Source organism: Prionailurus viverrinus, chromosome B1 (genome assembly GCF_022837055.1).
Source record: "Prionailurus viverrinus isolate Anna chromosome B1, UM_Priviv_1.0, whole genome shotgun sequence".
NCBI lineage: Eukaryota > Metazoa > Chordata > Mammalia > Carnivora > Felidae > Prionailurus > Prionailurus viverrinus.
The window spans coordinates 160673879-160687848 of record NC_062564.1 but is presented as its reverse complement, the minus strand read 5'-3'; the positions used below and the strand labels follow the sequence as shown (position 1 = coordinate 160687848).

The 13970-nt window shown below is 43.8% G+C and overlaps 1 protein-coding gene across 5 annotated transcripts in view; it reads right to left on the bottom strand.

Moving 5' to 3' along the window:
• Nucleotides 1–962: 962 nt before the first annotated feature.
• HOPX (HOP homeobox) overlaps nt 963–13970 on the bottom strand; it is a 31101-nt gene continuing 18093 nt past the window's right edge. For 2 of the 5 annotated variants that reach the window (XM_047856589.1, XM_047856592.1), the window contains exons 2-3: nt 8297–8453; nt 963–1751 (exon numbers count right to left, since the gene is read on the bottom strand). In XM_047856589.1, the coding sequence (XP_047712545.1) occupies nt 1674–1751; nt 8297–8440 (222 nt within the window). In that variant the 5' untranslated portion in view covers nt 8441–8453 and the 3' untranslated portion in view covers nt 963–1673. The other 3 variants (XM_047856594.1, XM_047856591.1, XM_047856590.1) reach the window with 3 other exon arrangements.

Here is a 13970-nt window from a genome sequence, read left to right as displayed (position 1 = left end):
TATTGAATGACTGTTAGTGTTTCTTATTCTGGGCTCTTTATTTTAAAGATCGAAAAAAATTGTGCCTGCATTGTGGGTAAGAGTTCAGAAGTGTAGACTACTGTCACTCCAGGTTGGGTTGGCCGACCCTGCTAGTGGTCTTTCCAATATCTACCCTCTCCTTCTTTCTAACCAACAGAACCCTGTTTTGTTCAAGGCAGCAATATGCCCAGTTAAAAATGTTCACTTTCCTAGCCTCCCTTGCATTTAGGCATGGCCATGTGACTCAATTCTGGCCAATGAGATGTAGGTGAAAGTTGCTAAGTGGGGGCCTCCAAGAAACCTTTTGTAAAGGGCAGAGACTTAGCTGGCATTTGCCCCTCCCCCTCTTTTTTTTTTGTTTGAAATGCAGACTCAATGGCCAACCATCCACCTGGTATCCATGAACACAAAATCTACATGTTAAAGATGACAAAGTAGGAAGAAAGAATGACCATAGGTCCTTGGCAACATCAGGGAGTCACTTACCTGCTGCTGTCCCATATAAAAACAATCATGTAATCAATTAAATAAAAAAGCCTATTTGGTTAATACATCGTAATTGAGTTACTGGTCCATGTAATCAAATACACTCTTAACTGATAGACTATTTAGGTATTTAATGTGCTGTAATAGAAAATGGACACAAATTGCCTGTAGGGTCTGTGAGAGAATGTGCTGCTCACCCTCACGTGTGCATATACACCACTTGGGGACCTTGTTAAAAATGCGGGTCCAGATTCAGTACGTCTGGATTGAAGTCTAAGATTCTGCATTTCTCAGAAGCTTGCAGCTAATGCTGATGATGCCAGGCCTGGACCACATTTTGAGTAGCAAGGACTTAGAAAATGACAGCTCTTTTGTCAGTCTGCTCCTGTGTTGGAGCTATTTTGTTTCTCTTTGATATGCTTATTTGGTTAAAAATCTGGAGAGGACTCAATGCATTTTCAACAAAAAGGCTTTTATTTAGAATATCATTTCAGAGACAAAAAGCAGTTCATTTTGTTTAGTAAAATACATTTAACAAATGCATTTAAATAAGGTAAATTCAAGACTTTTGTGGATTTTTTTCTTACTTGATATTCTGCCAGGTGGAGTTTCTGTCTTCCAGCCTAACTGGGTTCTTTCCAAGTTAATGCAGCTATAATCCAAGGAAGTGCTTTATGAAATCCAAATGACTCAAATCTCCCTCTGTATTCTCACTTAATTTCAATGTACTAAATGCAACATAAGGAAAACCACTTAGGAAAGTAGAATTGGAAGGAAATGCTCCCCCTCCTTGGTCATGTTATCCTTTCAACAGAGGCCTTGCCTACTCTGAAATGGATGGCAAAAAAAAATTGGTACTGGGAGGTGATGGTCGGAAGCAAACCAAATGATTTTCACACCATCTATCATCAAGACCCAAAGGGAAATGCAAGCCCCACCACTTTCCAGCCAAGACACTTCTTTACACAGAAGCTACATATAGCTTCCTATTGTTATTTCTTTTCTAGTTATGTACATTTAAAAAATACAACATTGTGTTAAATAGCAGGACAGCTAACAATGGAACACACAGCACTACACTGAAAAACCAAAAAAGCCTGGTTAAGCTGAGGAGAGAAACAGCAGATGGTCTTCATGGAGGGAAGCTGCTGGTGCCCACCATCTCCTTAGTCTGTCACGGATCTGCACTCTGAGGGTAGGCCTTCCGACCGCCGCCACTGAGCCAGGCGCTGCTTAAACCATTTCTGGAGGAGGGAAATGTATAAAATTACTTGTCACATACTAAACAAGTGAAACATCCCTTCCCTTTCTACAAGGTAGCCTCTGTGGTCTAGCTGGAAAGGAGGAGCAAGGAATGTGTCCATGGGAATGGTTTTTCTCATTGTGATACTTGTCTTCCCTGCTTTGGGACCTTTGCACATGCTATTTCCTATGCTTAGCATGTTCTATCTTCATGCTTTACCTGATGATCTCCCTCTCATCCTCAGGTCTCTTTTTAAATAGAACCTGCTCGACAAAGGCTTCCCTAACCACCTGATCTAAAATGGGTTCTCCACTCATCTCCTTATTCTCTATTTTAATACTTTGTTACCTTCACAGAATTTTTAATATCTGGAATTACTATGTTTATTCACTTGTTTGCAGTCTACATTTCCTTCTAGAAGATCCATGAAAGCAGAGACTGTATTCATCTTATCATCATTGATTGCATACTTAGGCCCTTAGCACAAGGGCTTAACAGAGATTAATTAGTGTTACTTGAATGAAAGAAAGAAATTGAAGCATCTCCTTGATGCCCCAGATAAATCTCTATAGCCACTATATCTCAGCCATGTGTGGTGATGTCATCAAGGACCCTGGTCATTAGAGGTGCTTAGTAAGTACTGGTTAAATAAAATGAATGGAAAGCAGAGTACTGGGCAACCTCAGGGCACTTCTTGGGGATCCATGGAATAGATTAGCCCAAACTTTCCTGCTGCAGGGCTGCTGAGCAGTGAGAGTAGAGTGGGTCCTCCCAGTTTACTCAGAATCTTCTAGCTCTGTGTGACCCAGATATTCTCATCTCACACAAGAGACCATGGATTTAGGGAAGGCCCCAGATGGGATGCTTCTAGACATGATACCCTGTGAGGGCTAAAACACTTAAATAAATTTTTTTAATGTTTATTTTTTGAGAGACAGAGACAGAGTGTGAGTAGGGGAGAGACAGACAGGGAGACACAGAATCTGAAGCAAGCTCCAGGCTCTGAGCTATCAGCACAGAGCCCGATGCGGGGCTCAAACTCACAAACCGTGAGATCATGACCTAAGCCAAAGTCAGACGTTTAACCGACTGAACCACCCAGGTGCCCCTAAAACACTTTTTTATGTTGTGGGGCTGCCTTTTATTATGCTACTGAGGGGTGGAGGGTTCTGCAAAGAGAAGAAGAGGAGATAAGAGGAGATAAGGGTTGGGAATAGGCTAGGGTATGGATCAGGTTGTCCAGGAGGAAACTGGGATTTCTGAAAAAACAATGTTGAAGAGGAACTAGTGAGGAAACAAGCAGCATGTACTGATCCTCATGGGAGAGGATGAATCAGAGGGTCCTGTGGGAAGTCAGACCGCCAGGCTTTATTCTTCTGTTTCCCAGCCTTTCACACATCATGGCATACATTGAGAATGATGATATTTTCATGTCACGCTGGTATAAACAGGCAAGTTGCTTGGGTAGGTGACCACTGGGGGCTCTGTAGTCCCGAGTCCTACCAATAGGAAGCTCTATAGTGATCAACTGGCTATGAGAACTTGAGGAAGCTCCTTAAAAACAGTGCCAGTCAGTTCAACTCAAGAGGTAAGCTTAGAGGGTCTTTACTGTCCTTTCTGGGGTTTTTTAAATTCACCTATTCTAGAGGTAAGTACATGAAGGCACAGAAAAGAAGCAGAAAGAACACAGCTATAGGATGGACACCAGACCTGTGCTGTGCTGATGGAGATGGTATGGTAAGAAATATCCAGAGGGCTCAGACTTAGTATGGCCAGATGCAGATTCAACCTCAGGACAAATAGGGTGGGCTCTAGGGTCATGCTGGGGAAGGTCTCATCTCCGCAGAGATCTAGGGAACTGAAAGGCAGTTCAGCATAAGCCCAAGATCAGAAGAAAGGGTGAGAACCACTGGGGAAGGAGTGCTTCTAGGTGTCAAGGCCTGTAGAGCTAAAGGGAGTGGGGCCACAGAACCATTTAGGGCTCTGCACTAAAGCTAAGCTGGCTGAAGAGCATGGGACCATACTTATAACTTGCCCTAACTGTACAACAGAGTTTACACACTAAAATGCCTTACAAGGCTGTCAAGACCAGTTGTCTTATACTTTGTACTGTGGGGTGGCAGCAGGGAAAAGTAGTCTAAAACCAGGGGCAGCAGACTACCTGTAGGGGAGACTTCTCTTTGAAGGTTGCTCTCCAGGTGCCATTTTCTGTTCCTGGAGATCACTAACTTTAGGGAGAAGAGAACTCATGTAACTTTGGTGGCTTTAACCAAAGTTCTATTGCTAATGGTAGGTGCATTTTCTTCTGTAATCTGCGTGTGTTTAGTTAACTCTGGAATCTGATGTGGGAGCAGCATGGCTCTAGTTTCACTAATGAGGTAGCTCTGTGGGGGTTTGGAGGCTACAAGGTCTGATTCAATAGGATTTCCAGTTACTAGGGCTGAATAAATGGCCACGTTTTCAAGACTGACTAATTAAAACTTGGAGGAGGAAAGTTTCATTTTCTATCAGGATTCATTTAAGACAAAATGATTGAGCTGGCCTTATTCAGAAGAGCCACCCATACCTTTCTACTAGTAATGAATATTAATGTACAGTTACCAAAAATAACTTCAGCAAGGACCACATTTGTCAATTGTAGAGTTGGCATCCAAATGCCTAACAAAGTGAACCGTAGTGTTGGGGGATGGGACGAGGTTCAAGAAAAGCTCAACGCTTTTCTAAAGATTTTATATTTTAAATCAAGTATGTTTATTATAATTTAGCAAGCCAGCTGCTCTCCAACAAAAACCACTAAACACCTTGCTTGCTTCTTTTCCCCTTAAGAGCTGAACCTTATCACATCTCACTCACATCAATACTAATTTTCCACCTGGCTTTATCCGTCTCTTGTTTCAGTCATCCCCTGGGAAAGACATTCATCCCTCACTGGCTTATAAATGAATGCCCTCATTACCTCACCCCATTGATGGAGATTTATTTACTCTGAGTGAAGAGATGATAATTAGACACTGTGATTGGGAGGGGTTGAGGCAAAATAATATTGTTCCTGTCCTTTTCTCTAGTAACTAACATTTTCTTCTTTTCACGGGGAGACCTTTAGAGGTTTTTATTCCACTGATAAAATGGCCAACAACTAAAACCACTGAGTTCTGGGAATAGTCCCAGGGCATTAAGAGGAGATAAAAAATACTGGAAACCTCTCTAAGAACCAACGCCAACTACACTAGCTTGAATCAGTGATAATAGAAAATGGCAGATCTTCCCGACCTCCCACGGGACTGATAGAAGAGCTTTCCCAGCCCCTTCTCACACTGACTTAAAAATAAGAGAGGCACAGGGGTTAGGATTCTGTAAGGTTTATCTAATTTAAATGTAGGAGATATCTTTTTACTGTCATGAGAAAAACCGATCCTAGGATCCCAGCAAATGCAACTTAAAAAGTTAAACATCAGAGCACCATTCACCTCACTCTCAATTCCTACAGGTATCTCCCCATAGCAGAGAAGAACATTGTCCTAGGATGGGACAGTCATACAGAGGTCATCAGAGCCCCCAGAGAATGGTTCAAACTTCTAGTCCCTCTTGGCCCTGCCAAAGTATTAGCAATGTGAATCAGCTTTAGTTAACTATCTCACAGAAGCATCTCATGCTTCTTTGTCTTCTACTAAAGTAGTACTTGTTCTATGAAATTGAAGGATATGATTCCAATTCTGGAGGTGGGTGGTGTTAGGGGTGAGGGATCAGGCATGAGAAATAAATATTATTTTGGCTTTGGTGATCTTTCCCTGTGGAAAGGGGCAATACAGATAAAGAATAGAAATAGGGGATGTGCTGATACCAGACACAGCTTATATGTAAGCCCAGTAGACCCTGGCCTTCATGGAGTTATTTAAAGAGTCCCTGCAAAACCTTCCAGAAATAAAAATAATTTTATATACACCTGGAAGTTCACCATTCGGCATTATATCTCCAGAAGACACTTTTCAAAGTATAAGTGTTGTTTGAGAAGATTAAAGAAGAAACCATTCTTACCAACCAGTGCACACGGGGGTGGGGTGAGCTGGGAAAGCGTTTGGGTGGAAAGGATGGGAAGTTGGAAAATGAGACCCAACCAAGGAAGGAGTGACAGAGGGCAGACACCCCGAGGAAGACTCTTCCCCTGAACTTGCTAAATTTTATCTCCCTCTGAGCTCTGGGGTCTCAGATGCTTTGTGCATCTACACAGGAAGGCTGTTGGGGGGGGGGTGGGGGTGGGGCAAGCAGAGCTGTGGCAGCCTCAGGGAGGAAGAAGGTGGTGGCCCCATGGCAGGAAAAGGAAGCCAGAACCCCTGCTCTGAGGTGACTCACCTCACACCCATTCATTTCAGGGTTGCATCTGCCATTTGCTCATCTGAGGAGGGCAGAAGAGAGGCAATGGAGAAAAGCTGCCCAAGGGGGCAGGTGAACCTTCCATCACAAGTCTGAATTGACCTCAATCACAGAAAGAATCAGGTGCCCTTTCTTTCTTCCTGCCCCTCACCTGATTTCATTTCAGTTCTTTCATATAAGGGGAATCTCAAGAAAAGATTGAACATAGCCAGGATGACTGTGGTGTAATGTATGGTTTCCCACACCCCACCCCACCCCACCCCCCTGGCAAGAAATACAATGTAAATTGAATTTTCAGTCCTCCCCTCCCTCTCCAAGTTGGTTCTCCTCTCTCTCTCTCTCTCTCTCTCTCTCTCTCAAGACAACAAGGTAGTCAGGAGTCTGGATTGTGACTCAGACTGCCATGGTTCAAATTCTAGTTACTTCCTAGTTGTGGCCTTGGGCCAGTTTCTTAACCTTTCTGTGCCTTGGTTCTCTTATCTGTCCAACTGAGCTAATAGTACCTACCATATAGCACTGTTGTGACAAGTGATTTAATACTTGGAGGGTGACTGGAACAATACCTGGCAAGTATCAGTCATCACAAAGGGCAACATAATTATTCTGCCTTACAGGTAAGGGTGATCTGTGGTGGAATTAGAGACTGAGAAGAGCTCAGACCCCTAGTTGGTACAGTGCCCACAATAAATCTGCAGCCTTCTTTTTAATAGATGAGTTCTTATCTCTGTGATCACTCTTCTTTTCTACATATAGTGTGGGATTTTAAATGATAAAGCTTCAGCAGGCTGCCTCCTCAGGGGGTTCCAAGAAACATGAACTGTTAGACTTGGGTTACAGTAAGTCACCTTCCATTAAGTTCTGGTTAGTCAGACAGCTATTCCCTTTGCTAAAAACAGATACACTTGACTTTCTATCTGACCTAGGAACAGCAGGATTTTCTATGGGCAATTTCTCCAAAGTGCATCTGGCTTAATTAGTAAAAGTCATTTTAGACTTGGGGTCCAGGGTCTTGGTTTGAAGATACACTGAAGCACCCTTTACAAGCTTTAAAGCCTCACCTAAGTATGATTCGAGATGAGGAGAGGTCAAAGTGCTTGATGCTCTAATCTATAAAATGGGAAGAATGAGAATGTCTCTAGAGTTGAGACTAGGAGTGTGGAAGTGCTTTGGGCTCCTGTGGGAGAGATGCTAGAGTGGTTCCAAGTAGTAGTATCTTCATGCATAACTAATTGTCTTTCCATGACCAAAGGGAAAATAGAAGTCAGATAAACTCTGGACAGGGTTTTAAAAAACAGGCAGCTGAAGGGGTCAACATTGCACCTGAAGGTTAATAATCATGGGCATTGTTGCATTCACCATCTACCCTAAACAAATTTCCCAATAACACAGGTGCTTTTAAAAATAGATACATCAATCTAATGCACTTAAGGGGACATCTGCTTCCACTCCCTTCAGTCGTGATGTCAGATGCTTACCTTCTTGGAAAACTCCAGAAAAAAGACTGGAATTTTTTAAAATGTGAAATCTCCCTCAATATATGCAATGTTAGCTCTGCAGCTAAGGGGAAGCTGCAATGTGACCGGGTAGAAAGAGCAAGCTTAAAGACCCTTGCCATCCTGGCGGTTCTCTCCCTCTTGGCCTTAGTTTCCTGGGTTGCCAAAGCCAGGACGGAGTTTATAGCTGATCGTTTAAGGTGCCTTCCAGCTTTGAGACTCTGGCCGAGAATGGATTTGAGGGCGCTGGGCTCAGAGAGCGCAAGCAGGCACCTCTTCCGAAAGTTGCGCCCACAGCCCAGGGGAGAAGAGTGGCGGTGCCGGGTGGGGGGGGGGGGGGGGCGGTGAGAGTGGACCAGGGACGCAGCTCCTAACCTGGAGAGAGAACAGCGCGTTTCTCCCGGGCGGTGGGGAGAGTGGAAACGCACGGAGAAGGAAGGGTGATCGTGAGGTTTCTGAATGGTTCCTGGGGGAGCTGGGACTGGGGGGCAGACGGGGCGCCCTCGGAGCCGGGAAGCTGGGATGCGGCGGTGGAGCGCAGCGGGGTTTGAACTCCCGGGGTGCCGGCAGAAGCGACGGAAGATAGGGGGAGGGCGGCGAGGTGGGAGTGGAGCGCGAGGGGGACCCCGCATTCGCGAGACGGCCGCGGCGGGCAGGGGGTCGGGGCGCGTGCGGGGCTCACCTGGGTCTCCTCCTCGGAAAGGCCGGCCTCGGCCGCGATGAGGCACAGCGTGGTTGGGTCCGGGTGCTTGTTGACCTTGTTGAAGTTGTACTCCAGGATCTCCACCTGGTCCTCGGTGGGGCCGCTCGCGGTCTCCGCCGACATGGTCTCGGCGCGCCTGCGGGGAGGGAAGGAGCGGCGGCGGTGAGCGAGGCCGCTGGCGGACGGGTCGTACGGAGGGACGGAGATCCCGGGCGCGGCCGGCCCGGCACCTCTGCGCGCGGGGCTGTCCCCTTCCGCGGGCGCACGGTCGCGCGGGTCCCCGGGCTCCTGGCCGGGCGCGCCGAAGGGTCCCACCGCAGAGCCGCGCGTCCTCCGGCCTCCGGGCCTGCCCGGCGGTTCTCACGGCAACTTTCCGCGGGGCCCGGGGCCGGGGCGGCGGAGGACGATGACGCGCCCTCCTGGCCCGGAGGCTCCCAGGAACGAGCGGAGGAGGCTCGGCGGCGGTTTTGAAAATCGCCTTCAAAGGGACAGCCCTGACAGATCGCGGGGGTGGGGACACACCTCACCGGAACGCGTCGTTCTGTCTCTAACGTGGTTTAGCCTAGGAGGGCTGTACACCCCAGCCCTACTACAAAGAAATGACCCGGACAGCAGTTACTTCTTAAAGGGGGGGGGGGGGGGCTCCTGGAGCAGCACTTTTCATCTCCCCCTTTCACGTCGTTCCCTCCTGGAGTTCTCAAGGCCGGTAGCTGAGAGCATCAGGAGAAATGCTCACCTGAGGGCTTGTGTGAGTCACTCTGCAGTCTGCAGCCTGCTTCGCCATCCCTCCCACCCCTCCACCCCCGTTTTTCTAACTAAAGCCGAGAATCCACAGCCTCCCCTCAACGCGCGGTTCACTGCCTAGCGCTGTCTGGACATTGTAGCAGGGCGTACGTGGTCGAGAGCCCGCTTCATTACCAACTTCAAAGTCTCTCGTATTTTCCTTACTTCAGAGCCAAACATCGCTTTAGCAAATTCTGGGTAACTCGACTTCCTGCTGCACCCTTTCCATACTTAAATAGCCTCTGAGCTGGGGCAAAACGAAACAAAACCAACCAAACAAACAAGGCAGATGTGCACCCCTCCTCCCCCTTCTCACAATTTAAGATGTAGGGAGGTGTAGGAAGTTACAGTCTTGAAGACCTTGGCTGAGGGTTTGGTGCAAACAGGTCAGGACTTGACTTTGCTGACAGTAAAAGACATGCACAAGTGTGGGAATCACGTTGGTTTGTTGTTTAAACAAACAATTGCAAAATCATCCAGCATAATCCTGAGCAGGTTTTGATGTGGTTGGTGCCTGGAGAGGAGCCACACTTCACTGATCTACCTGCATAGTGTACCTGATGCTGTTACAACCTTCTCTACTGTGACCTGCAGCTTGTGCTCCCTAATAAATGTCTTTACCTCTCCTCTGGGCCACTTGAAGAGGCTTTCAGGTAGGACAAGAAGCCATTCTACTGTAAGAGAGTCTTGGGCTCAAGGCACTTGTCCTATTACAGTGAAATCTTCCTGTTTTTAGGGTGTTATGTGCCCTCCCATTGAAAAATCTGTACCAATGGCTCCCGTCACAGTGCTCACAGGCTTAAGCCAGGTCAGAAATGCCTCCTCTCCTGTTGGCACCTATCTCCCCTTTTCTTTGACCCAGAAGTTCAGTACTGGAGAGAACCTTGGAGATTAACTTCTCTGGTCCTCTCCTGGAACAGCCCACGATGTTGGCACAGGGAGACTGAGGCACAGGAAGACTCACTATCCCAGCGTTGCCCAGTGAGTGACCAGCACCCTGGAGGGAAAAGCCTTAGCTTCAGTGTCAGTCCTGTGCTCTGCGAGACCCTTCTCAGCAGCCCATTATATCTTTAGTTTGGCAGAAAAAACCAGGAGGGCAACAGTTTAAAGGCAGGGGCTTTTGAATGAGTATTGACTGTCTTCTAGATTACCAATTCCAGCCAAAGCTGCCCACTGGAACCACTCACCACTGTTCATTTTGCCTAAAAGAACACAGGAGAGGGGAAATGACAGCCTCTGATTTCTTACCCCAGAAAGTTTCCAGCTAATTCCATTGACACAATGATACTGCCTCTTCTCCGTGAAATTTTTGCTTCTTTGTAGGATCCTCAGTCCTTCAGAAATACTAACCAAAGGTATGGATTTCTAAACTGGACTCAGGTTCAAGGACTGTTCTGCATGTACTTCTTTCTCTCTGTTACATATTTGCTATTAAATAACTCAAGGGCTGCTACTGTCCTTACATTTAAGCAGGTGCATTTTCTCTTATATTTTTGTGACTTCCTATTACAGGACTTTGTATGAGGTTTCATGGGTAGCTTCCGGTTGACTTTGAAGTACTCCTTGGGTTACTTGGCTGAGGGCCACTGGACTTGCTCGGCTGCTAAGGAGACTCGTGGGCAGTCTGTTTGAAAGTACGTATTTCTCCAAGGTACACCAAACAAACAAGCTTGATTTCTAGAAATGAGGACGAAAGATCTGACCTCTATAGTCAGATCTATCTACTGTTTCTCCACAAAACTCAGTTTCTGTTATCTCAGTCCTCTTTGGTGGACAAGTGTTTGCAGCTGGTACTTGGTTTCTTCTCTCCCTCTCTTTTAAAGGAAATTTAAAAACCAAATCACCCCAGTAAACTTGGCTTTATAAAACTTCTCAACTCTTTCCAGTGAGGAAACTGTTGAAAAGCTTCTCTGAAGGTAGTCTAAACACTTGCAGATGAAAAGAACTAAAAATATTTTAAAGCTTCTTAAACTTTAATCTCTGCATAAGTTCTATTGTTGCTGTGGTTATAGTTCTATCTTCTGAAACATTCAAGAGTAATTTGTCCTGTGGTTGTGTTTTCTTTTGTGGTTGGAAAGGCCATGCATAAATCTTTTCAAGAGGTTAAATGAAAACTGCTGGCTCTTTCCTAAATGAATTCCAACACCTGGTTAGACAGTTTTACCCTTATCCCCTAAGCCTGTAGTTATTTATTTTAAAGGTATTTATTATATGAACTAGCTCACAGAGAGTGCTACAAACTGGTAACCTTCTGACATTGCTGTGGGCTCATATTTACCATTTTCTCCCTCTCCCAGCCATCTGGTCTCTTTGTAAAGCCATTAATATCAAACCAAATGGTTATCAGTGGTAGATACTCCTCAGAAACAGTCCCATGGTGAGCTGGCCAAAAGAGAAAAAAAGCCGTTGAATCATTTTTTAGGGCCATCTCCCAATTTTCTTTAGCCCAAATCCCCTTTATATTCACTGTGGACTTTCAGGAAGCAATGGGCTCTTGAAGCATTTAGTATTTTCGTAAGTGAGAAAAATAATGTGCTCTTCTATCCACAAGAGAAGTGGAGGGTCTTTGGATGGGGTTAGAGTCTCTCATATTCATCAGTTACAGAACTACTCTGGACAGGGTGCAAGGGACATCATCCAAGCTTTCAGTGTCTCCCAGAAGTTGACAGATAGGAGTGGAATATTGATCTGCCTCCCAGGCTAACATGAGGGCTGCTTTCAAAAGAGAATTTTAGTTTGAGTATTTGTTTTTGTTTTTTGTTTGATTAATGTCCTTAAGCATGGAGCAGTAGTACTCATGTCTGGTGGGGACTCAGAGTCACCTGTAAAAATGTCCAGGGTCATGGGGCGCCTGGGTGGCACAGTCAGTTGAGCAACTGACTTCTGCTCAGGTTATGAGCTCATGGTTTATGAGTTCGAGCCCCACATTGGGCTCTGTGCTGACAGCTCGGAACCTGGAGCCTGTTTCAGATTCTGTGTCTCCCTCTCTCCCTGCCCCTCCCCCACTCATGCTCTGTCTCTCTCTGTCTCAGAAATAATAAATATTAAAAAAAATTTTTTTTAAATGTTCAGTGTCACCACAGTCCTTCTGGATCAGAACAATTTTAGGAATCCAGGGTGGGAGAGATATAAAGAGTATATCAGCTCCTATAAGATTTCACAATTTCATCATTAAAATCAATGATAAGTGTTTAGAACTTCTTATACTTTATAGCTGTAAAAATGCATTAAAATATCTTCTACCTCTGATGCTGTCAATCATCTCAACACTTGAGTGTAGGTTGAGGTAGTTTTAAAGGAATAAAGTTTTAAAAATAAAAAATATATACCTTGGGAAAAAAACATTTAGACACCATGCTATTAATCTTTTGTACGTATGGTCAGGAAAGGGGAAAATGCCTTTCAAATTATGAATTATCATGAGAAATTTTTCCCTGCTTTCAGAACTTTAGAAATAATATAAAACCCTTTTAAAAATATTTCAGAAAAACGTATTTTTACATTGAAATCAGAGTCTAAGACAACAGATCATCGAAAGAAAGATTCCTTTCGTCTTTTCATATAAATATCTGTAATTGATTTAGAAGTTAAAAATTATAGTGGAAAGGACTGGGAAAACTTGACAAATGATTATCCTCCTCTAATTTCTTAAAGTTTCCAATCAGAAAAATGCTAAAATTAAGTTATCATTTATATAGATGAATTGTGTACTAGAACTTAAAACCGAACATTAGACTACAAATACACCAAATGTATATTGTATACACAAATTGTGTATACACAAATTGTGTATACACAAATTGTGGGTCTACAGATGGTATACCTTTTTTTCTTTATGTTTCTCTGGTTTTCCCCATTTTCTATAATAAGCATTTAGTATGTTGAAATTAGAAACTTTTTTTTTCTAAAAAAGACATCCCTGATCAGACTAATGATCCATCTTTCCCAGAGTTTTATCTGTATTGGTACCAAATTACATTTTCAGGGAAAACATGGAAGTTGTTTTCCATCAAGTCTACCCAGAAGATTAGGGAAGTGTACACTTTTATTTTCCACTCAAAGATCATTAGGTATCAAAAGGATATTTGTAATATACATTTGAGTTATGAAGCATAAATTAACCCTAATGAACCCTGCTCAATTTAAGAATTAAATCATTACCAAGACTATGGAAGCTACTTGCATTGCTTTCCCAATCCCACCCTCTGGCTTATTTGCTCCTGGAGGAAATCAAAATTCTGATTTTTGTATTAATCATTCCTTTGACTTTTAAATTAGATTCTGTCACTTATGTATGGATCCCTAAAAGAACATATTTGTTTTAGCTTTGTATATTTTTGAGTTGTATAAAAGTAGTATAAACTATACTATATATATTTTTTATATATACTATATTTTATATATACCATATATTTTTATATAGTGTATATATACTATATGTAATATAGTATATAGTGTATATATATACTATATACTGTATGTAATATAGTATATAGTATATATATAATATAAAATATAGTGTATTTTATAGTATGTATATAATTTAAAATATAGTATATTTTATATTATATAACTATATATATTATTTTTTTAAATTTTTTTAGAGAGAGAGAGCAAGTGGGGGAGAGAGACAAAGAGAGAGAGAGAGAAGGAGGGAAGGAGGGAGAGAGAGAGAGAGAGAGAGAGAGAGAGAGAGAGAGAGTCTTAAGCAGGCTCCATGCTCAGTATGGAGCATGATGTGGGGCTCGATACCATGATCCTGGATAGTGACCTGAGCCAAAATCAAGAGTCAGACACTCAACCCACTGAGCCACCTAGGCACCCCTATACTATACATAATTATTCTGTGAATTGCTTTTTTCATCAACAT